This window comes from Dasypus novemcinctus, chromosome 13 (genome assembly GCF_030445035.2).
Source record: "Dasypus novemcinctus isolate mDasNov1 chromosome 13, mDasNov1.1.hap2, whole genome shotgun sequence".
NCBI lineage: Eukaryota > Metazoa > Chordata > Mammalia > Cingulata > Dasypodidae > Dasypus > Dasypus novemcinctus.
In genome coordinates, this window is record NC_080685.1 from 36,491,953 (window position 1) to 36,514,773 (window position 22,821).

At 39.4% G+C, this 22,821-nt stretch overlaps 2 protein-coding genes and 1 pseudogene across 4 annotated transcripts in view; 2 read left to right on the plus strand and 1 right to left on the minus strand.

The window, feature by feature from the left end:
• Nucleotides 1–244, minus strand: part of LOC111763539 (V-set and immunoglobulin domain-containing protein 8-like) — a 146,313-nt gene extending 146,069 nt beyond the window's left edge. Inside the window, 1 exon segment of the mRNA XM_071207296.1 lies at nucleotides 156–244. Coding sequence (XP_071063397.1) covers nucleotides 156–244 — 89 coding nt within the window.
• The window catches only part of LOC105745887 (Fc receptor-like protein 6), a 304,798-nt gene that overhangs the window by 102,233 nt on the left and 179,744 nt on the right, over nucleotides 1–22,821 (plus strand). The window contains exon 1 of one of the 3 annotated variants that reach the window (XR_011645442.1): nucleotides 22,337–22,558. The exons of the other annotated variants lie outside the window; for them this stretch is intronic. The gene's annotated coding sequence lies outside the window, so the exon portion shown is untranslated. Of the gene's footprint in view, nucleotides 1–22,336; nucleotides 22,559–22,821 lie in introns of those variants that run through there. 3 annotated transcript variants of the gene reach the window in all.
• On the plus strand, nucleotides 35–2,665 carry LOC105745889 (SH2B adapter protein 1 pseudogene; annotated as a pseudogene).

Genomic DNA, 22,821 nt, shown 5'->3' on the forward strand with positions numbered 1-22,821 from the left:
CCATTGACCCACCCTCTCCAGCTGGGCCCCTGGAGACCTCCTCAGGCCCCCCGGGCTTAGGAGGAAACAGCAACTCCAACTCCTCTGGTGGGGCTGGGACCATTGGTAGGGGACTGGTTGGTGACGAGACGTCCCCTGGGGAAAGATGGACTCACCGTTTTGAGAGGCTGAGACTGAGTCGGAGAGAGAGGGCCTTGAAAGATGGAACAGGGATGGTGCAGAGGGAAGAGCTGCTGAGTTTCATGGGGGCTGAAGAGGCAGCCCCTGACCCAGCTGGAGTGAGCTGGAGAGGAGGGGCAACCGGGCCTACCTCAGGGGGAGGAGGGCAACCTCAGTGGCAGAAGTGCCGCTTACTGCTTCAGAGTGAAGGAAGAGGAGGAGGAGGAGGAAGTTGCCTGGAGTTCTTTGTACCACCCAAGGCTTCTCAGCCCTGACTGAGCATTCCCTGCTCCACTATAACAGATGTCTGAATGACCGCAGCCCTGGAGATGCCTGACCAGAAGAACACATTCGTGGTTAAGGTGGAAGGCCCCTCAGAGTATATCCTGGAGACAGCCGATGCGCTACATGTGAAGGCCTGGGTGTCTAATATCCAAAAATGCCTGTCTGCCTCCATTGCTGCCTCCCATTTTGACTCAATGGAACTGCTTCCCCCAGAATTACCCCCTCGCATCCCTATTAAAGAGGAACCTCCAGCAGAGACGGTTCATCCCCTCTCAGCTCCCTACCCTCCCCTGGACACTCCAGAAACGGCCACAGGGTCATTTCTTTTCCAGGGAGAGTCAGAAAGAGGTGAGGGGGACCAGCCCCTCTCAGGATATCCTTGGTTCCATGGGATGCTCTCTCGACTCAAGGCTGCCCAGTTAGTGCTGGCAGGAGGTACTGGCTCCCATGACGTTTTCCTGGTACGTCAGAGTGAGATGAGGCAGGGCAAATATGTCCTCACTTTCAACTTCCAGGGCAAGGCCAAGCACCTGCGTTTGTCACTGAATGAGGAGGGCCAGTGCCGAGTCCAGCACCTGTGGTTCCAGTCCATTTTCGATATGCTCAAGCATTTCCGGGTGCACCCCATCCCTCTGAAGTCTGGAGGCGCCAGTGATGTTGTCCTTGTCAACTATGTCGTATCCTCCCAGCAGCAGCAGGGTGAGCAGAGCAGGTCTGCAGGGGAGGAGGTGCCCGTACACCCTGGAAGTGAGGCCGAGAGCAGGCCGAGAGCCCTGCAGAGGTGTGCGAGGGAGATGCGTCAAACCCGCCACCTCTGCAGCGGATGTCCCACAGGGAACAGTGCCAAATGTGAGTGATCCAGCACCAACTGAGCCAGCTCACCCTCCACCCCGAGAGGCAACCATCCAACCATGAAGTCCGTTCGCTGCTCGTACTCTACCATCATTGCAGACGCCGCAACCCTCGCCATGCTGCCGAGCCAATTAACATAGTCTCTCTCCTTTTCCTTATGCTCTCCCTCGCCACCTCTGGCCAAGCTAACCCCTCTCACCAGCCCCGCTAAACGGCCCACAACCCACTTTCCCCGGCCCGCGGCTTGCAGAGCTTCCTCCTGTCTCGACCTCACTCCTCTTCTCAGCCATCCAAAGCGTCCTTTCTCGTCCCCCGCCCCCCCCTTTTTTTTGCCTGAACCCCCACTGCATTGCAGATTGGGCCGCCCCATGTTGGCCCGCCCCATTAACATCGGCCTCTCTCGCGCCCGTGAAGACTTTGGCCTTCTTGTTGTCGCCTACGTCTCCACCACTCCCGACGCTGCCGCCACCACCGCTGCTGGTGCCCTGACGCGACTTGTCCTCACAGCTGCGATCCTCCAGACCATCACACAGTCTGCCTCTGCCGCTCTTCGCTGCCAAGAAGAGATCAACTACCTGTAACGCGCTGTCACCCTGGACTTTTAACAGCAGATGGATCTTATAGCCGCTGAGATCAACAAGAATTGGACATTGGCCACCCTTGCTTGCAACGGCAAGATACCGCCCCCTAAATTGTACATTTATGTCCCCGTCATACTCACCTCCCTCTTCAGCCCCGCTTCCCTCATTGCTTACTGCCTCTTGGGCCTCGGCTACTTGTTGCTGCTGCCATCCTGGCCCTTATTTGAAAAGAAGGGGGAAATGCAATCACCCCTTGGGCTGAAGTGTGGTTTGCTGGCCTGGCGGGGGAGCTGCCGCGGCAGGCCAAGCCGCTGCCCCCATAATAGGGTGGCTGGTCGGACTCACCACCACCCCTGAAGGGAGCTCGGCATGGGCTCAGAGTGCCCTTGGGTCTCCCCTTCTCGGCAGCCATGCTTCCGCGGCCGCCCCTCCTCCCGGATGGCACCACATGATGCCTGTGGGGCGGCACCCTTCTTCTTCTTTCTCCCTGTGCAGGCGCAGGGCGGAAAATTCCAGTCTGCCCTTTTCCCCTCCCCCGACAGCAGCAACAGCCAGGCGTGGGCGGGAAACTCCAGTCTGCCCTCTACCCCAACAACAGCAGCCACCAATCACTAAACCCTGCCACTTCCCCCAGCAACAGCAACAGCCAATCCCTAATCACCACCCCTCCCCCGTCCAGTACTGCCCACTGACCTTTCGCCGGCAACCAATCAGAACAGGGCGTGGCTTTGACCAATCAGCCTTCCCCAGCCCCTATAAAACTGTTGCCTCTCCCTCAGTAAAGTGGACTTGCGTGTTTACCTTGTCTCCACGGTAGTTCTTCTGCCGTGCGCCCTCCAGTCCTGAGAGCCCCCGACAAGGGCCTGGCCTCCCTTGTCCCCAGTTCGTCGCCTGCTTCTCCGGGTGACCCCTTCGTTGCCGGCTTTGCCGGGCGACCCCGTCAGCCGAACCGCGCAACCCCTGTGAGACCGACCCCTCGTCTGCTGCCGGACCGACCCCTCGTCCCAAGCGGGACCGATCCCTCGTCCCAAGCGGGACCGACCCCTCGTCCTGAGCTGGACCGACCCTTTGTCCGCAGCCAGACCCCACCTCTACCGACCAAGCAAACTGCCGCAGTAACTAGTCAATGTGGTTGTAGTCAATTATAAAGAGTTTGTAAAACATCTTCCAAACTAAAAATGTTTAAATAGTTCTAGTTCTAGAAGTCACTGTTAACTAAAAACTTGGATTGGTATTGATGGCAAAGAATAACTTTGTGATAATAAAACTTGTCTGAAGGCCATTGCAAGGTGCACATTTAAGTAAATGGTAATAAAATGTTATCTTGATTCTATTGGGAATCTTCTGTTTTCAAATTAACAAGGAAATATAGTTTTTTCCCTCTATTACTAAAGTAAAATACTTACTATTATCTTAATCGTAAAATAGTATAAGTAAACAGTCATTCAATATATGATGTGTTGCATTAAATTGTTTAAAATACATATAAAAACAAGGGATATACTTTAACATTGTCCAACTCTTTTGTGCATTCAAACCAGGCCTTAAGTACATTACAGGTTGCCTCTTCATGTGAGTTATTGGCTAGGCTGGTCACTGACCCCTCAATTAGAAATATTTGCTGTATCAGCCTCTGGTTCTGCTCCTGAAGTTGATGGAAACTACATTGCAGTTTCAAGCTCCTGCAGCAGCCAATGATGACTTGGTACAGCCAAGTGTACAATGGATCTCGCCTCCAGACTGGCATTGTTCCATAGTGCCAGAGAGCACTATGCACCAGGCTGGTAGAATACTGGAAACTCTCTCTCTAGGATCAATGATGCTGCAACTTGCTCACTGTGTGAAGAACATGCTAAGTGGAGCCATAATACCAGGATACTTTAACTAAAACTTAAACACAATGGGCATTATAGCATATTCCCATGGAGAGATAAGTTTGTAAAGTATTACAATCCTGAAATTTAAAACTATTAATTGCAACTCAGAATCATAATACATTAATTAATATTAAAGTGTTGTACTTTTATCCTGTACTAAATATATGCATAATAATTATAACATTACCTTTTCTATTCTGGATCAGGTACAAAAGTATATTAGACATGTTAAATTCCTGGTAACTTTATTTTCTAAATAGTTAATAAACATGTTTATAAAATAAGGCCATGGTCTTAGCCAAGTTCAGCCAACTTACTATTCTACTGTACTCTACTATGTAGCAAAAATGAGGATTGCTTGCTAATAATGGGTCACCTATTAAACAGTCAAAATTACCAGAAATTGTACTATTAAAATCAAAATGTAAAAAACTTTATTCTGTAGTTCTGATCCACTCCCACAGCTAAAAACTAAAAAAAATTTCCATCTTAGTGCACTAATACTGAAAGAAACCAACTGTCCAAAAAGTGCCAGTTCACCAGGAGCATCTAACAGAACATATGAGTGCCAATTATTAAACAGCCTGAAATGTGTCTTCAAAACAAAGCTAAGTATCTATTGCAAATTCTCTCTAAAAATGCCTTAGAGGAAAATATATATATATATATATATATATATATATATATATATATATATATATATATATATATATATATATATATATATATGTACTGTTCCTACCAGCTTTTAAAAAGGGTGCCATCTTTATAAGCACCTAACCTTGTCTACCTCTGTAATCCAATGTCCTCTTTTAAAAACAGGTATTCCAAAATTTTAAGTTTGTTTCTTTCAGAATGAACATCTTATTAACCATATGAAAACTTCATCCAGCTTCATACAGAATACCAGATCCAATTTCCTCCAGTTAAAATATGAGTTTTATACCTTGTTAGGCAATGACTACAGCCCATGGCCAGCAGGAAGCAGTTATGGAAAAGGATCATCCCCCCTCAGCACCCCTTTATGATTAAAGGTATAAACTCTTTAAGGGTAAAATAAAATTAATAGATGGATCTGAAGCCTGACTGGAAATCTTCGTGAGCACTGGTGGCCCCAGGATGACTGCAAGCCCCACCCCAGGATTCTGCTGTCCAGAATGAAAATTTCTAAACTTCTAAAAACAGGATCCTGGATGCTACACTGAAAACTGATAAGTAAAGTAATCAATCAAAACAACAAACAGCCACCCACCTCATAGCTCCAACAATAATTATGCCAAAGCTTAGCAAGTTAAGCTTCAGCATAAGGGGGGATAATGATGTGGGCTATGGGTGGGAGGCTCTTCATCTCTTTGTAGATAACCTAAGTCATCTGTGACTTGTGGGTGTGGGACAGTAAGAGGCTGCAGTCCTGCCCTTGGTGACCATGGCAACGACTCCAGTCCCAGCAAACAGTTTAACAATGCAAACTCTATAAACTTTAAATATTCAGGGAAAATGCAAACCAAATGTGTTAAAAGCTAATCTAGAATGTATAAGGTCCATGCTAAAAGCTTACCCAGGATGTGGACATATATGCTAATTCAAGCCTATTGAGCACTGAAACAAAGAACAATTTGACCCTTCCTCTCTGTATAAATTCTGTTCAAATTTATACTCTGTTCAAAATTCTTGTTCAAGGCTCAGGTTTAAAACAGAAAGCTCTTGAGTCTGGCCCGCCATTAATAAATCATTTTTCCTTCTCAAAGTCATTCTTGAGTCCTGGCCTTTCTATATGCAAATAATTGAACCTCTCTCAACTTCTACAACAAAAGGAGTCAGTTTTGTATATCACTTAATTTTTTTAAAGTTTGCCATCCTGTAAATAAGATTTCAACAAGGAGGAATCAGAGTGTTGAAGAAAGCAGACAAAGAGTTTCCCTTGGACAATGTAATGGAGCAGTTTTGGGGTTTTACAAAAGGGCCAGCTCTAATAAAAATATAATGGAAGTTTTTCAAAGTATAAACCATAATATAAACTGTAGACCATGGTTAGCAGCAATGTTTCAATGCCTGTTTATCGATCGTAACAAATGTACCACACTAATGAAAGTTGTTGTTAATGGGGGAAATTGTGTAGGTGGGAGTAGTAACATTTAAGTTATCTAAATCTTCTTTTAAAATAAAAATTTAAATGTTAAAAAAAGATAGAGGTGTGACAACAAAAAATAAATACATATATACAGGCATACATATATACATAAATATAGTTATCTTGGTTGGCTTTGGGATCCTCATGAGAATTGGCATTGCTCACTAGTTTCACTAATTTTCTGGTGAAAACTAGGAAATTTTGCATATGGTAAAAGTTACGGTACCCGGTACATTGTTCATAGGTTAAAAGATTTTACATGCCACATCTTTCGTTGTAATTAAGTCTCTATTTTTGATGTTATTGCATTATTATTGTGAATTAAATGAGTAAGTAATAATAATAATGGCTGTAATAATGATCCTAGCACACAGTTCTATCACACTTACTATACATCAGATACTATTGTAAGTATTTTCCTCTAATAGCACAACTAATCTTTACAATCTAGTTAAGTATGACATTCTCACCATTTTACAGATGAGGAAACTGAGGCACTGAGAAATTGTTCACCAGATTATGGTAAAGGTTGCAATAGATTAAAAATATGGGAAAATCTACAGGTGTTTCCAATACCAGGTAATAGATGAAGTCCACATTTACAGAAAAGAAAGTCATGCCAAGAGTGCCTTGGTGACATTATTTTTAAATTCAGAAATTTTTTACCCATGTTGTTTTGGAAATGGAATATAAGTGTCTCTGTGAGCAGGATTCTTGCCCAGGGCAGCTCCATGGGTATGCAACCTGTGCAGTTGCAAAGAATTTGTTCTTTAAATGGCTGTATACTTAGGAGAGTCCCAGTGCTGGCTTTACTGCCCTGCTATCACCGTCTTAAAACTCTTAATTATTAAACAAAGGAGTTGCATTTCTATTTTGCACTAGACCCCACAAATTAGGTAACTGATCCTCATTGTTACAATGACTGGGCACAAATGAAGCTTTGTTTCTTTTATCTATGCTCTAAAACTTGCTTTAACTTGGGAACATGATTTTATTGATAAACAAGCTTTGGTTGCAAAAAAAAAGTAGAGTTCTGACTTGTGGGGAGTGAATATTATTAAATCAAGGGGGTTAAACTTGTATCTTCTTAAATTCATGTGAGAAAATGGGATCATCCCCAGCTAGTAGCTGCAATCAGAAGCAATATGGTTGTCATGGGGATACAACATAGCATGATTATCTGGATTGAATATGAAGCCAGATTTTCTCTGACAGAAAGAAGTTGATTTGGCTGATTGGTTTGACAGTCAATAATGGCTTGCTAATTAGATAAAGGGAACACCTGTGCAAGTTTATCCAGGGCAATGGTTTATGCCTATTGTCTTGACAAACAATAAGTAGCACATTATCATTAGGTGATGAGTAATTTTTTTAGTTGACTGAGTTAAATTCCTGTGTTAAATCCCTAGACATAATTGTTTACATCCCCCAAAATGTATATAGTTTGCATATATATAATCATATTAAAATGTATATGAAAATTAATATTTATATTTTCCTAAAGATTTATAAATATATCAGGTTAAAGAGGTGCTTCTAAAAGGCAATAGATAAAGTTGGTAAGTCTTGAGAAAGCTTTTCTTTATCATTCCTAGAAATTGAAGTGTGGGAAATAAATCCTTTTGCAAGCCAAAATGTATGGAAAAATCTTGTTTTCAACAAAATTTTAGGAGACTCTAATCAGCTGTAGAGTATTATATGTAATTTTTGTGTGTATAGATTAGATTGTATACTTTATTCATTTTTTTTAAGAACCATCCTTTGGTTTTTTCATCATCTATTTTTTTTTACCTTTTTTATTGTATTTTTTTACGATTCATAGAACACAAAAAATGTTACATTAAGAAATATAAGAGGTTCCCATATACCCTACACCCCAACCCCCCACTCCTCCCACATCAACAACTTCTTTCATCATTGTAGCAGATTCATTGGATTTGGTGAATACATTTTGGAACACTGCTGCACTGCATGGATTATAGTTTACATTGTAGTTTACACTCTTCCAATTATTTAGGTACTTTTAAATTTCTTTTAACAATACATTGTAATTTTCTGAATACAAGTACTTTACATCCTTGGTTAAGTTTATTCCTAAATATTTTATTCTTTTAGGTGCTATTGTGAATGGAATTTTTTTCTGACTTCCACCTCAGATTGTGCATTGCTTATGTTTTTTCAAGCTTATTTCATCTTAAATAAGTATAGTTACTCTGGCTTTTTTGTTGTTGCTACTGCAGGCATGAAATATCATTTTCCAGTATTTCACTTTCAATTTAGCAGTATTCTTGGGTCTAAGGTGAGTCTCTTGCAGACAGCATATAGGTGGCTTATATTTTCTTATCCATTCCTCCAGTCTGTGTGTTTTGATTGGTGAGTTTAAGCCACTAACAGTCAATGTTATTAATGTAAAGGCAACTCTGATTTCACACACTTTGACCTTTGGGATTTATCTGTCATATTTTATTTTCACCACCCTTTTGAGACTTTTAATGCCTTTTACTGATATAATCTTAATTTCTAGACTCTCTTCCATGTCTCTCTCCTGTCTTTTCTTTTCAGACTGTAATACACCCTTTAGTATTTCCTGCAAGGTCTGTCTCTGTGTTATAAACTCTCTCAGTTTCTTGTTTATCTGTGAATATTCTAAATTCATCCTAATTTTTGAAAGGCAATCTTGCCAGATATAAGATTCTTGGTTGGAAGTTTTTCTCTTGCAGTATCTTCAATATATTATACCAATACCTTCTTGTCTCCATGGTTTCTGATGAGAAATTTAATCTTATTGGGTAGCCCTTACATGTTAGCATTGCTTTTACCTTGTTGCTCTCAGAGTTCTTCGAAGAAAACTCTTTGTCTCTGGCATTTGACATTCTGATTAGTATGTGTTTTGGATTGGGCTATTCAGATTTATTTGGATGGGAGTACATTTTGCTTCATGAACCTGGATGTCTAGTCCTTCAATAATGGGAAATTTTCTACCATTATTTCTTCAAATATTCTTTCTGCCCCTTTTCCCTTCTCTTCTTCATCTGGGACACCCATTATATGCATGTTTGCACCTCTCTTCCTGTCATCTGTTTCTCTGAGACCCTGTTCAATTTTTCCCACTCTTTTCTTCAGCTGTTCTTTTCTTTGTTCACTTTCAGGGGCCATGTCTTCAAGCTCACCAATCCTTTCTTCTGCCTCCTCAAATCTGCTGTTATATGACTCCAGTATATTTTCTATTTCATTTTTTGTGTCTTTCATTCCCATAAGATCTGCTATTTTTCTATGTATCCTTTCAAATTCTTCTCTGTGCTCATCCAATGTCTTCTTAATATCCTTAATCTCTTTAGCCATCTCATTGAATTTATTAAGGAGATTTGTTTGAATATTTATCACTAGACATCTCACCTCCATTATGTCATCTGGAGGCTTATCTTGTTCCTTTAACTGAGCCATATTTTTCTGTTTCTTGATATGGATTGTAGTTTTCTATTGGTGTCTTGACATATGGCTTACTAGATGTATTTATTCTGGGTGCAGTTTCTCTCTTTAGGGCTTTCTGGCCCTTTCTCCCTTGCTATTTCTGTAGTAGGAGCTGAGGATGTAGTTGGTGCTGTAGGTTGTGGAGGCCCAAGCTTCCTGCATTGCCCAAGGGATGAAACTTCTTCCACCTTTCCCCTTTGCCAGGGGTAGGTACAGAGGCATGGTAGTGTGTAATAATCCAAGTTGTACAGGCCTAGACTGTAGTTGCCCAGAGAGACTGATGAACCCATGCCTTTCCTGCCTGGGGTGAGGGTGGAGATGCAGGTGTGGGCAGCAGTCTATGTTGTGCAGGTTCAAAATGACCACAGTTGCCCCAGTCCAAGGTGTGACTTCAGTGTGTGCTAACCAAATGTACCTGCACTTACCCAGATAGGCTGTTGCATGACACACCAGCTTCCTCCCTGCCAGAGATGGGACTGGAATCTAGGCTAGGGCTGCAGTCTGATCTGGGTGAAAAGAAGCCAGTCCCTACCATCACTGTGATTTTCATTCAGTCTGGCTTCCCCTGATGCGGGAGGCAGTCAAAATGGCAGCTACCAGCCTTTTTTGGACTTGAACAGGTTCAAAGTTTAGTTTTCCTTAGGGTTATACTTTAGCCAGCTTAATTTATTAATCAGTGGCTGAAATCAGTGGTCAACTGTCTCTTCCTCCCCTATTTTTGGGAAATGGAGCTTCCAACTCCAGCCACAGAATAGCCCCTGATGTGGTTTGCACCATAAATTAGTCAGTCAAAGGGGGGCTGATGCAAAATACCAGAAATTGGTTGGTTTTTATAAAGGATATTTATTTGGGGTAGGAGTTTATAGATACCAGGCCATAAAGCATAAATTATTCCCCTCACCAAAGTCTATTTTCACGTGTTGGAGCAAAATGGCTGCTGTTGTCTGTGAAGTTTCAGGCTTCCTGGGTTCCTCCCTTCCAGGGTCTTGCTTCTCTCTCCTCTGTTTGCTTACTTCCTGGGACTCCACCTTAAGGCTTCAGCATTGAAAACTCCAACATCAAAAACCCTTAACTCTGTTGTTTGCCATGCCTTTTACCTGTGAGTCCCCACCCACCAAAGTGTGTGGACTCAATGCCCTATGGGCACAAGAGGTTTACATAATTGAGTAAACCTATAAATCCAATATAATCTAATATGCCCAGAGGAAAAGTTCATTTTAGAAACATAGTCCAATATTTCTTTTTGGAATTCATCAATAATATCAAACTGCTACACACCACCAGAGTAGGATGATCACCAGCCACTTAAGCTTGGCCTGTGTTTGGAGGTGGGACTAGGGCTTAGGCTAGAGCTGCAATCCAACCTGGACAAAAAGGAACCATTCCCTACCTTCACTCTGATTTTCAGTCAGCCCTGCTTCCCTTCATGCCAGGGTAAGAGTTAAAATGATGGCTACCAGCCTCTTTCTGACTTGGACAAGTCCAAACTTAAGCAGTTCTTAGGGTTGTAGTTCAGCCCATCTAACTTACTAATCAGTAGATGTAGCTGGTGCCCAAACATCTCTTGCTCCCCCATTTTGGGGAAATGATGCTTCCAATTCCAGCCATGGAATAATTCTCAAGGCACTTATGCCACCAGTGGAGGATGGGCATTGGCCTCCACAGCATGAAGTGTCCTACTTATGAATCTTCTCTGCAAATGGGCATTGTCCTTCTTCCATTCCTTCAAGAATGTTGCAGGATGTTCTTCTGGTCTCCTGGAGTCCCCAAACAGGTGCTTTAGATAGCTCTGGGTGACAACTAACTAAGTGCCCTGTAGCATGAACTGACCTAGGAGTGCCTTACTCTGACACCATCTTGCTGTGTTGTATTGTATTTTTAAAATAGCAACAACAGAAATTCACATTTCTTATGCTTCACTCAAAAAGTCTAGAAATGATAAAATAATCCAGTAGAGATTAGCCAGGCTATACCACTTCCCATTTACAGGGATCAAGGCACATGGGAGAAATGGTTAATTCCAAGTCTGGTGAAGGAAGTGTACAAGATGATCCTGGAACATCTTGCAGTACTAGATAGCAAAAAAAGCTGTCCAATACCATTAGAGTAATGTCAAAAGAACCCAGAATTCAACTTGAGTTAACTCCAGTGGCCAAAGATAAATCACCTTGAGCATCAAAAAGGATAATAACTGCAAGAGACAGGACCATTAACCCATGACCTAGTAATAATATTAAAAATAATAATATCCATCACTGTTCATGAATGTAAGGGAACTAATTATTATTTTTACAACTTCATGAAATAAGGGAAAGAAAGCTCTTTTACATAAACTGTACCCTGGAGTAATCCAATACTTGATGAGAGGAAGTTGCTCTTCATTGAAATTCCAGCTAATAAAAAAGGAATAATAGTATTCGAATATAGGAACATTTTTTTGTTTGTTTTTTTGGAATATAGTAACATTTGCAACCCTTTGGAATTAATTATTCTGAGCAATGCTCTTTAATGACTGCTAAGCTCAGAAGACAGAAATTCATGCCTTATGTGCCTCCTGACTGAAGAACATAGAATAACCTAAGAAGTAAATGCCAAAATAATAATTAAGGATGATAAATCCTTTTAATCCAACAATAATTTACAGGGAATACAGTATAAAGGGGAATATGTTAAATGATATCACAGGGATCCAATCAGCAAAATGACTCTGTTTCTTCAACAACTAAATTGTAGGGGGGGAAATGACAAATGGGGAGCCTAAAGATTAAAAGATATCATTAGTACTAGAGTTGATAGGTGTGTGTACAAGAGACTTAAATCTTTGGGCTGTCCACGTGTCAACTGGGCACTGAATCTCAACAGAGTTGCAACACCTACTTTCCAGTTCATTGAACTCACCTAGGACAACTAACGAGATGATGATGCACAACAACCATCCCAAGGAGCAGAGAGAGTCTGCACCTGCAAGCAAGGTAGTCCCATCCATCTGCCCCATGGGCTCTCAGCTCCTTCTCAATTAAAGATGGAGTGGCATCAGCATCCCAGACTCCTCAGGATTGGGGAATGAATGATGGCCTGGAGTAGACTTATTGCTATTCTACTAGAGACTTATTGTGATTCTAACAATAGAACTTATATCATTAATATAGAGACAGTGGCCACTGGATGTTCTGAGGGGAGGGAGAGGGAAAAACAGGTGTAATAATGGGGCATTTTCAGAACTTGGAAATTGTCCTGAATGACATTGCAATGTCCAATAGAGGCCATTATATATTTTCCCATAAATTACAAAATTGTGCAGGAGAGAGTATAAACTATAATGTAAACTATATCCACACTTAGTGGCAATGCTCCAAAATGTGTTCATCAATTATAAAAAAAAGTACCACACTAATGAAGGATGTTGTTAATGTGGGAAAATGTGAGAGGGATTGTGAGTGGGGCATATGGGAATCCCCTATATTTTTATGTAAAATTTGTGTAATCTAAGTATCTTTTTTTACAAATAAAATATATATTAAAAAAAGATTAAAGGAGACTTAGAAGATAAATAAACCAATTAAATGTGAGGGCTCTGTTTGGATCTTAATTTAAAACAGCATACTTCCCTGTGTCCTTTTTGTGAGTCTTACTTCTGCTTCCGGGTTCACCTGCCAAATAAAGTTCTGCACTCAGGCTGCCAAAATTGCTGAGTATTTAACAATCTATCCTCATGAGTGGATTTTTCACTACTGGGTGAAAAAATGTAGTCTTTATTTTATAATTTTATGTGCTAGTTTAGTTTATTTAAAAATATTTTAAATAAATGTTATTTTAAAAGTAGAAGAAAACTGCCAAATACCATCTCAAATTTTCTTTTTCCATAGTCTCAAAAATAAGTCCAGGCTTACATTCCCCAGACACAAAAGAAATCAAGAAGCAGAGATAGAAGATGAAGAAAATGTGCCCTTCCTCTTCTCTTTCTTTCTGGGCTCTCATGGGAAATTGTGCTTTGAAGGAATAAGGTAAAGATATGTAATGAATGTGCCTTGATGAAGAAAGAGGTTGTTGATGTGTGAGGAGTGGGGTGAGGGGGGGAGGGTGAGAGCTATATGGGAACCTCATATTTTTTAATGTAACCTTATAAAAAATAAAGAAAAAAAAGATAGATGTTAAAGAGTATCCCAAGGGTACCCCTTTGTGCTCTTTAGCTTAAGATGGAAGACACTAGAAGGTAAGACCAAAAACAGGAAGAGAAATGTGGACAAGGACATTAAAATTTATTTGACCATTTTTGTGACACTACTTTTGAAAACTCTCAGAGTCATTTTCTCTTACAGTGGCAACTACTACCAGGTAATTCTAGAATTTGCCCGAACCACCCTATAGTTATTCATCAAAAAACTGTCTTCCTCCTAATTACAGAAGACTCAAGAGAAAGGGGTATTTAATTAGAAATTAAGAAACTTGCCTTATCATCCTAACATGGATACTATTTTTGCTACAAAATTTGAACAAATAATTTAACCTCTCAAGTCTTCAATCAACTCATCTATAAAGTAAGCACTTTGAACTACAAGGTTTCTGAGGTACTGCCAGTTTTGTTTTCTTTTTTAATCTGTGATTTTCAGGGACCAGATGTGGGTCAAGAAGCTGAACTTCTACCTCTCACATGGGAGGTTCAGTTCCTGGTGCCTCCTGAAAACAAACAAACAAACAACAAGCAATACATATGAAAGAAACAACTCAGGGGATTGATGTGGCTTAGTGATTGAGCACCAGCTTCCCATATGTGAGGTCCTGGGCTCAATTCCCAATCCCAGGTATATTTAAAAAAAAAAAACACTGCAACTCTATTATTTCTGATGACCACATGCTCTCCAGGAAGCTCATTCTGCTCAAGAACTCATTTAGACCCTCTGAAATGTCCTTGAGTCAGACAGATGAGAGAAGGGGAGAATAAGCCTCTCAGTGTGGACAGTAGTGATAAGGTATTTTAGTCTGAGATGAGGGAAACAGAAGGAACAATCTCCAGAGGCTACCAAAGGGCCTTCTCTCTGAAAAGAGCAGAGTCCTAGGGCTGCACATGGGGCTTGGTTAACACTACAGCATGTGCCTCATACCTCAGCACCCACTGGGCCAGGAAATTAGTATTGAATGTCCTGACCATGGACAGTGGTAATCCTTCCTGTGACAACACAGAGCCCTCCATGTCTGCATCTCCATTATCTCCTACCAAATACTGGTACTATTAAAGTCACTTGCCTTTTCTTTGTAAAGCCAGCAGAGACTGCTTTGAATCTGGAGTCTGGAGATTAAAAACAAGAACACAGGAAGTCCCAAACAAAAACACCTCTGTGAAAGGTGCAGTGATGAACACCATGTGCTGGCCAGTCTGAAAATTACATGGACAAAAATTGTTCTTGGTTTTCTCTGTATCTTTATTTTGGGAGAAAATCTGCAACCCACTAGTGCAGATTTGCTTAACTTTTTGTTCCACGGACTTCTTTGCCAATCAAATGAAAACCATGGAGCCCTTACTAAGACCACAGTATATTAGGGATTATTTAATAAATATATCACACCTGCACCAACACATCCCCACAAGAATATTTTTTGTTCATTTAAATTCAAGCTCACAGAACCCCAGTTAAGAACCCCTGCACTAGTGAGTTCCTGGCCCAATTTTGGTAACTTAAGACAGGTAATTTTAACGACTTAGAATAAGTTGAACCAAATGTCAAAGAAGAAGAGAGAAAAATAAAAATAAATAAATAAATAAATAAATAAGCAAGAGAAAGAAATTGGCTATCAAAGTAAACTTACCAATTTAGATACCTAGACATCAGTAAAAATTACAAGCTATACTAGGAAACAGGAAGAGATGGTCCAGCCAAAGACACAAACCAACTATCCTAAAGAGATACAGGATTTAAGACAATTAATCAGTGATAACCACACAATTCTCCCAAATCACTTCAAAGAATATAAAGAAAATATGACTCAAGAAATAAGGGGCATTAGAAAGACACTGGGTGAGCATAAAGAACAATTTGAAAGCCTGCAAAAAAAAAAAAAAAACAAACAGATGTTATGGGAATGAAAGACATAATGGATGAGATTAAAAATACATTGGAAGTACATAAGAACAGATTTGAATTGGTTGTAGAGAAAATTAGTGATTTGGAAAACATAACAACCAAACTGGAAAAGACAGGAGAATAGAAAGAGAAGAGAATTGAAAAAATGGAACAGAGTCTCAGGGAATTGAATGACAAGGCAAAACATGCAAACATTTGCATTATCAGTGTCACAGATTGAGAAAAGAATGGAAAAGAAACTGAAAGAGGCTACAGAGACCCACAGGTTTTATGGTCATGGCAGATGGAGTTCACTGCCATGTCAGGTGGCCCTTCTTTGGAGTTGGTATTTCTGTGTGATGGAGCTGGACTCAGATGTGATCTCTTTTCACAAGCCTTTCCTGTTACTTTACCAGAATTGTAGTTGGTGCTGGGGTTTAAGATATACCCAGGGGATCTGAATCTCTGGACTGACCATATGATAGCCAGGCCCTGAGCCTCAACAGACTTCAGCTCCTACACTCTGGTTTATTGGACTTACCCCACTCAGCTAACATGGAGTTGAAGAATGTCAACCACCACACCATGGAGCAAAGAGTGCCTACAACTGAAAGCAGGAGGATTGCATCCAGCATCCATGTGGAATCTAAGCCCCCTCTTGACATAGATGTGGAATGGACACAACCAATCCAAGGTTCACGGGGTGGAGGAATAGAATATGGATTAGACTGGACTTACTGATATTCTATTCATGAACTACTGTGATTAGTAATTGAAGAAAATGTGGCATTGGTGTTGAAAAAGTGGCCATGGTGGCTGTTGGGTGTGGGGAATGGGAGGAAGAGATGAGATGTGGAGGAGTTTTCGGGACTTGGAGTTGTCCTGAGTGGTGCTGCAAGGACAATTACTGGGCATTATAGGTCCTCCCATTGCCCACTGGATGAAACGTGGGAGAGTGTGAGCTATGATGTGAACCATTGATCATGAGGTGCAGCAGTGCTCAGAGATGTATTCACCAAATGCAATGAATGTGTCATGATGATGAAGAAGAATGTTGCTACTGGGGGAGTAGTAGGGTGAGGGGGTGGGGGGTACATGGGGACCTCATATTTTTTGACCGTAATATTTTAAAAAATGAATTAAAAATAAATAAAGAAAGAAATTGAAAGAATATTTGAGGAAATAATGTTTGAAAACTTCCCAACCCTTATGAAAAACATAAATATCATTATCCAAAAGGACAATGAATTTCAAACAGAATAAATCCAAATACACCTATCTTGATACTCCTACTGTTCAGAATGACAAATATCAGAGATAAAAAGAGGATTCTGAAAGAAGCAAGATAAAAGAAAAAGCATCACATGTAAGGGAAACTCAATGAGATTAAGTGCTGACCTCTCATGAGAATCCATGGAGGAGAGAAGAAAGTGGTATGATGTATTTAAGGTACTGAAAGAGAAAAACTGCCAACCCAGAAGTCTGTATCTGGGAAAACTGTCTTTCAAAAATGAGGGTGAGGAGCAGAAGTGGCTCAAGTATTTGAGCACTTGCCTTCCATATGGGAGGTACTGGGTTCAGTTTCCTGTTCCACCTAAAGAAAACAAACAAACAAGTAAACAATGAGCAAAAACAATCAGCAAACATCTAAACAAACAATGAGCAAAAAGCAAGCAAAAACAATGAGCAAAAACATCAAGCAAACAAAAGAGGGAGCAACTCAGGGGAGCCAAAGTGGCTCCATGTTTGAGTGCCTTCCTCTCACATATAAGATCCTGGTACCTCGCCAAAAAAAAAGGAAAAGGGGGTGAGTTCAAAGTCTTTACTGACAAACAAAAACTGATAGAATATGTTACCAAAATATCTGAATTATAAGAGATACTAAAGGGAATGCTGTAGTCTGAAAGGAAAAAAAAACAAGAGGGAGAATTTTGGAGAAGAGTTTAGAAACAAAGATATTAGGAAGAGTAAACTAAAGGGTAAGAAGACAGACAACAGAATGATATGAAAAAAGAAAGCCAAAGATCAAAGTAAGGTTGTAAGTATTGCCTTTACAGTAATAACATTGAATGTTAAAGAATTGAATTCCCCGATCAAAAGACATAGACTGATAGAATGGAGAAAAAAACATGAGCCATCTATATGTTGTCTACAAAAGACCTACTCAGATGTAAGGACATAACCAGGTTGAAAGTGAAAGGTTGGAAAAATATGTTCCCTGCAAATAATAATCAAATAAGAGCTGGAGTAACTATAGTAACATTGGGCAAAATAGATTTCCAATGCACAAATGTGATAAGGGATGAAGGCGGTCATTTATAGTAATAAAAGGGGAAATCCTCCAAGCAGATATAACTATAATAAATATTTATTCATCCTAATCTGAGTTCCCCAATATACATGAAGCACACACTGGCAAAGATGAAGGGAAAAATAGATGTATCTACAATAATAGTTGGAGACTTCAATACACCACTCAGTATTGGATAAAACATTTGGATAGGGGATAAATAAAGAAACAGAGAACCTCAATAATATGATAAATGAACTAGATCTAACAGTCATCTATAGAGCATTTCACCCCAAAACAGCAGAATATACATTCTTTTCAAGGGCTCATGGACCCTTCTTCAAGATCAGCCATATGTTGGGTCACAAGACAAATCTCCATAAGTTTTAAAAGATTGAAATTATTCATTTAGTCATTAACAGAATGAAGGTGGAAATCAATAATGGATGGAAAAAGGGAAAATTGATAAATGTATAAAATTAAACAACACACTCTTAAATAATCAGTGGGTTAAAAAAGAAATTACAAGAGAATTCAGCAAATATTTTGAGGTGAATGAAAATGAGAACACAACATATCAAAACCTGTGGGACACTGCAAAGGCAGTGCTAATAGGGAAATTTATAGCCTTCAGGGCTTACATTAAAAAAGCAAAGCTAAAATTGAAGCTCTAACTGCACACCAGGAGGAACTAGAAAAGAACAGCAAACTAACTCCAAACCTAGCCAAAGGAAAGAAATAGTAAAGATCAGAGCAGAAATAAATGAAATAGAGAACTAAAAGACAATAGAATCAACAAAACCAAATTTGGTTCTTTGAGAAGATGAACAAAATCAACAAACCCTTAGCTATACTGACAAAGAAAAGAGAGAAGATACAAATAAATAAAATCTGAAATGAGGGAGACATTACTACTGACTCTGCAGAAATAAGAGAGATCATAAGACAATACTATGAACAACAGTATGCCAAAAAAATAAAATAAACAGTGTAGAGTAGACACATTCCTAGAAACACGTAAACCTCCTACACTGACCCTTGAACAAATAGTAGACCTCACCAAACCAATCATAAGTGCAGAGATTGAAAAAGTCATCAAAAACCTCCCAAAGATAAAAAGCCCGGTACCAGATAACTCCACAGGTGAAGTCATTTAAAGTCGATATAATACCAATCTTGCTCAAGCTCTTCCAAAAAAATTGAATAGGAAAGAACGCTACCAGACTCATTCTATGAAGCCAACATCACTTTAATATCAAAACCGATAAAGATACTATAAAACAAAAAAATTACAGAACAATATCTCTGATAAATATAGATGCAAAATCTTCAACAAAATATTTGCAAATAGAATCCAAAATCACATAAAAAGAATTGTACACCACTATCAAGTGAGTTTTATCCCAAGTATGCAAGTGTGGTTCAACACAAGATCATCAAATTAATGTAATAAACCCATCGGTAAATTGAAGAAGAAAAAAATCACATGGTCCTCTCAATTCATGCAGAAAAGGCATTTGACAAAATATAGCACCCTTTCTTAATAAAACACTCCAAAAGATAAGAATAGAAGGAAGCTTTCTCAATTTGGTAAAGTTCATATATGAAAAACACGTAGCTGGCATTGTACTCATTGATGAAAGACTGAAAGCTTTCCAGCTGAGATCAGGAACAAGACAAGGATGCTCAGTGTCACCACTGTTATTCAATATAGTGCTAGAGGTTCTAGCTAGAGCAATTGGCTAGATGAAGAAATAAAGGCCACCAAATAGGAAAGGAAGAAGTAAAACATTCACTATTTGCTGATGATATGATCCTATATCTAGAATCTCCTGAAAAATCCACAAAAAGCTGCTAGAACTAATAGATGAATTCAGCAAAGTGAAAAGACACAAGATTCATATGCAAAAGTCAATAGCATTTCTAGCATTTCTATACACTACTGATGTGCAATCTGAAGAAGAAAGTAGAAAAATACAATCCATTTATAAGAGGAAGTAAAACAATAAAATATTTAGGCATAAACCTAATGAAGGACATAAAAGACCTATATTCAGAAAACTACAACACATTGCTAAAAGAAACTGAAGAAGACTTAAATAAATGAACATTCCAAGTTCATGGATTGGCAGACTAAATATCATTAAGATATCAATTCCACCCAAACTAATTTACAGATTCAATGCAATACCAATAAAAATCCCAACAGCCTCTACTGCAGAAGTGAAATAACGAAGTACTAGATTTATTTGGAAGGGTAAGGGGCACCAAATAGCTAAAAAGGCCTTAAATAAGAATGAAATTGGAGGGCTCTCACTCCTGGACTTTAAAGCATATTACTTAGCTACAGTGGTAAACACAGCATGGTACTGGCATAAGGACAGATGTATTGACCAATGGAACCGAATCAACAACTCAGAAATTGACCCTCTCATCTATAGTCAAGTGATTTCTGACAAGGCGGTTAAGCCCTCCCAGCTGGGCCAGAAGAGTCTATTCACAAATAGTGCTAGCAGAACTAGATAGACATATGCGAAAGGAAGAAAGAAGACCCCTATCTCACACCTTATACAAAAATTAAGTTAAAATAGGTCGGCGACAACCATAAAACTCCTAGGGGAAAATATAGGAAACATCTTTAAGATCTTCTGGTAAGTGGTAGTTTCTTAAACTTTGCACCCAAAGCATGAACAACAAAAGAAAAATTTGATAAATCTGGCGTCCTAAAATTAAATGCTTTTGCACTTCAAGGGACTTTGTCAAAAGGGTAAAAAGGCAACTGACTCGATGGGAGAAAATATTTGGCAATCACATATCTGATAAGGGTTAAATAGCCATAATATATGAAGAGATCATACAACTCAACAATAAAAGTCAAACTACCAGATTAAAAAATGGGCAAAAGACTTGAAAAGACAATTGTCCAAAGAAGAAATACAAAGGCGAAGAAACTCATGAAAAAATGTTCAACATCACTAGTGATTAGGGAAATTCAAATCAAAACTACGATGAAATATCATTTCACACCTATTAGACTGCCTGTTATTAAAAAACACAAAATTGTAAATGTTGGAGAGGATGTGGAGAGATAGGAACGCTTATTCACTATTGGTGGAAATGTAAAATGTTATAGCCACTGTGGAGGACTGTTTGGCAGTTCCTAAGGAAGTTGAATATAGACTTGCTATGTGACCCAGCAATATCATTACTAGGTATAAATCCAGAAGAACTGAGAGCAGAGACATTAACAGACATCTACACACCCATGTTTATAGCGGCATTATTCATAATTGCCAAAAGTTGGAAACAACTCAGGTGTCCATCAACTGATTAAGGAATAAAAAGTTTTGATGTGTAAATATGAAGGAATATTATGCAGTGGTAAGAAGAAATGAAGATGTGAAGCATATGACAACATGGATGAAACTGGAAGACATTTGTTGAGTTAAGCGAGCCAGACACAAAAGGACAAATACTGGATGACTGCACTATTATGAATTAAATACATTGTTTAAATGCATGGAGTTAATAATTAGATTATAGGTCACCAGAAAATAGAAAGAGGGTAGAGGTTGGAAAGCTGAGAGTTAATCTGTGCAGATATGGTAAAAAGGTTGTCTGTAAATCTTTGAAAATAAATAGAAGTAGTTAAAGCCTATCATGGTGTTTGTAATTAGCAGTGCTATTATATGGGTATGACAGTGGTTGAAAGGGAAAGTCTAAGGTCTTGTATATTATGAGAAGGAAAGACAAAAACTGTAACATGGGGCTGTATAAGATAGTAAAACCTCATGCAAAACACGAATATGAGTGATATTGCACATTTAAGACTGTTTTTACAAAATATAAAAACAAATATACTAGAGAGAAGGAAAAAGATTAGGAGCTATGTACAGCAGGGGAAGCACAAAGAGATTGAAAGGTAATGAATTTTGTTTGTATATCTGTTGTGTTTATTATTATTATTGGAATAATAAAAGTGCTCTAAGAATGAATGAAGTGATGAATGTACAAATATGTGATTATACTGAATAGCATTGATTATATATTTTGGATGGATTTATGCTTTATTAATATGTTTATTAAAATTGATTTGTTAAAAATAAATTAATAAAAATAAAGGGGAAAAAATGAGGGTTGGTCTTAGACTGGATTACTTGAGGCTTTAAAGGGAGGGGCAGGGTTTGGCAGAAACTCAGAAGAATAAGGAAAGGACAGGACCATGTGACAGAAGGAAGAGATTCAAGCCATGGAACTGAGGTGGACTAGTAGATTAAGGAATCAATAGATGGATCTGGAACCTGGCAAAAAAACCACATGGCCACAAAACCCCACAAGATGGCTGCAAAGAGAACCTGCAAGAACCCCGTTCGGACCAGGAGAAGCCAGGAGAAGACCTGGATATTTTCCAGGGACCTATCATGGGGCCCTCAGGGGGGATTGATGGGTGGAATAACCAATCAAGACAACAATATTAGCAAAGGGGCAGAATAATTAATGGTTAAAAAGCAGGTGTGAAATCCAAACAAGCCCTGTTCTTGCCTGAAACAGCACATAAGTAAACTTGGGGTATTTTGTAATCTGTAATGGGGAACTGTAGTTTATAAATCAACCCTCTTTTTTCTTTTCAGCCCCATCCTCTCTACATGGAACCTATAATCTATTATTTTCTCCCATTTCTCTTCCCTGCATTCCTTAATAAATTAATGGCCTAACTAAACTGCCTTGCTCTTAAAATTCATTTTTTTGTAGCTTAGCCAAGAACCTGGAGAAAAACTGGCAGCAGAAGCCCAAGGATATGGCCAGACAGCACCAGAATGCTGGAAGAAGCATGCCTTCTAGCCCGCAAAACTGTAAGACAATAAATTCCTGTGGTTTAAGCCATATACAGATATGTGTACATCTATCTATTTATCTATCTATCTATCTATCTATCTATCTATCTATCTATCTATCTATCTATCTATCTATCTAGTGAAGGAAGGTAATTTCCTTTAACAACAGAGAATTCTGTTAGGAATTAATTCGGTTAAGATTTTTAGGGAGCACAAATCTCTAACAACAATCACAAGGATGTGCATGTCAGTTTTCAGAGGGTAAGTGTCTGTAAGTACAA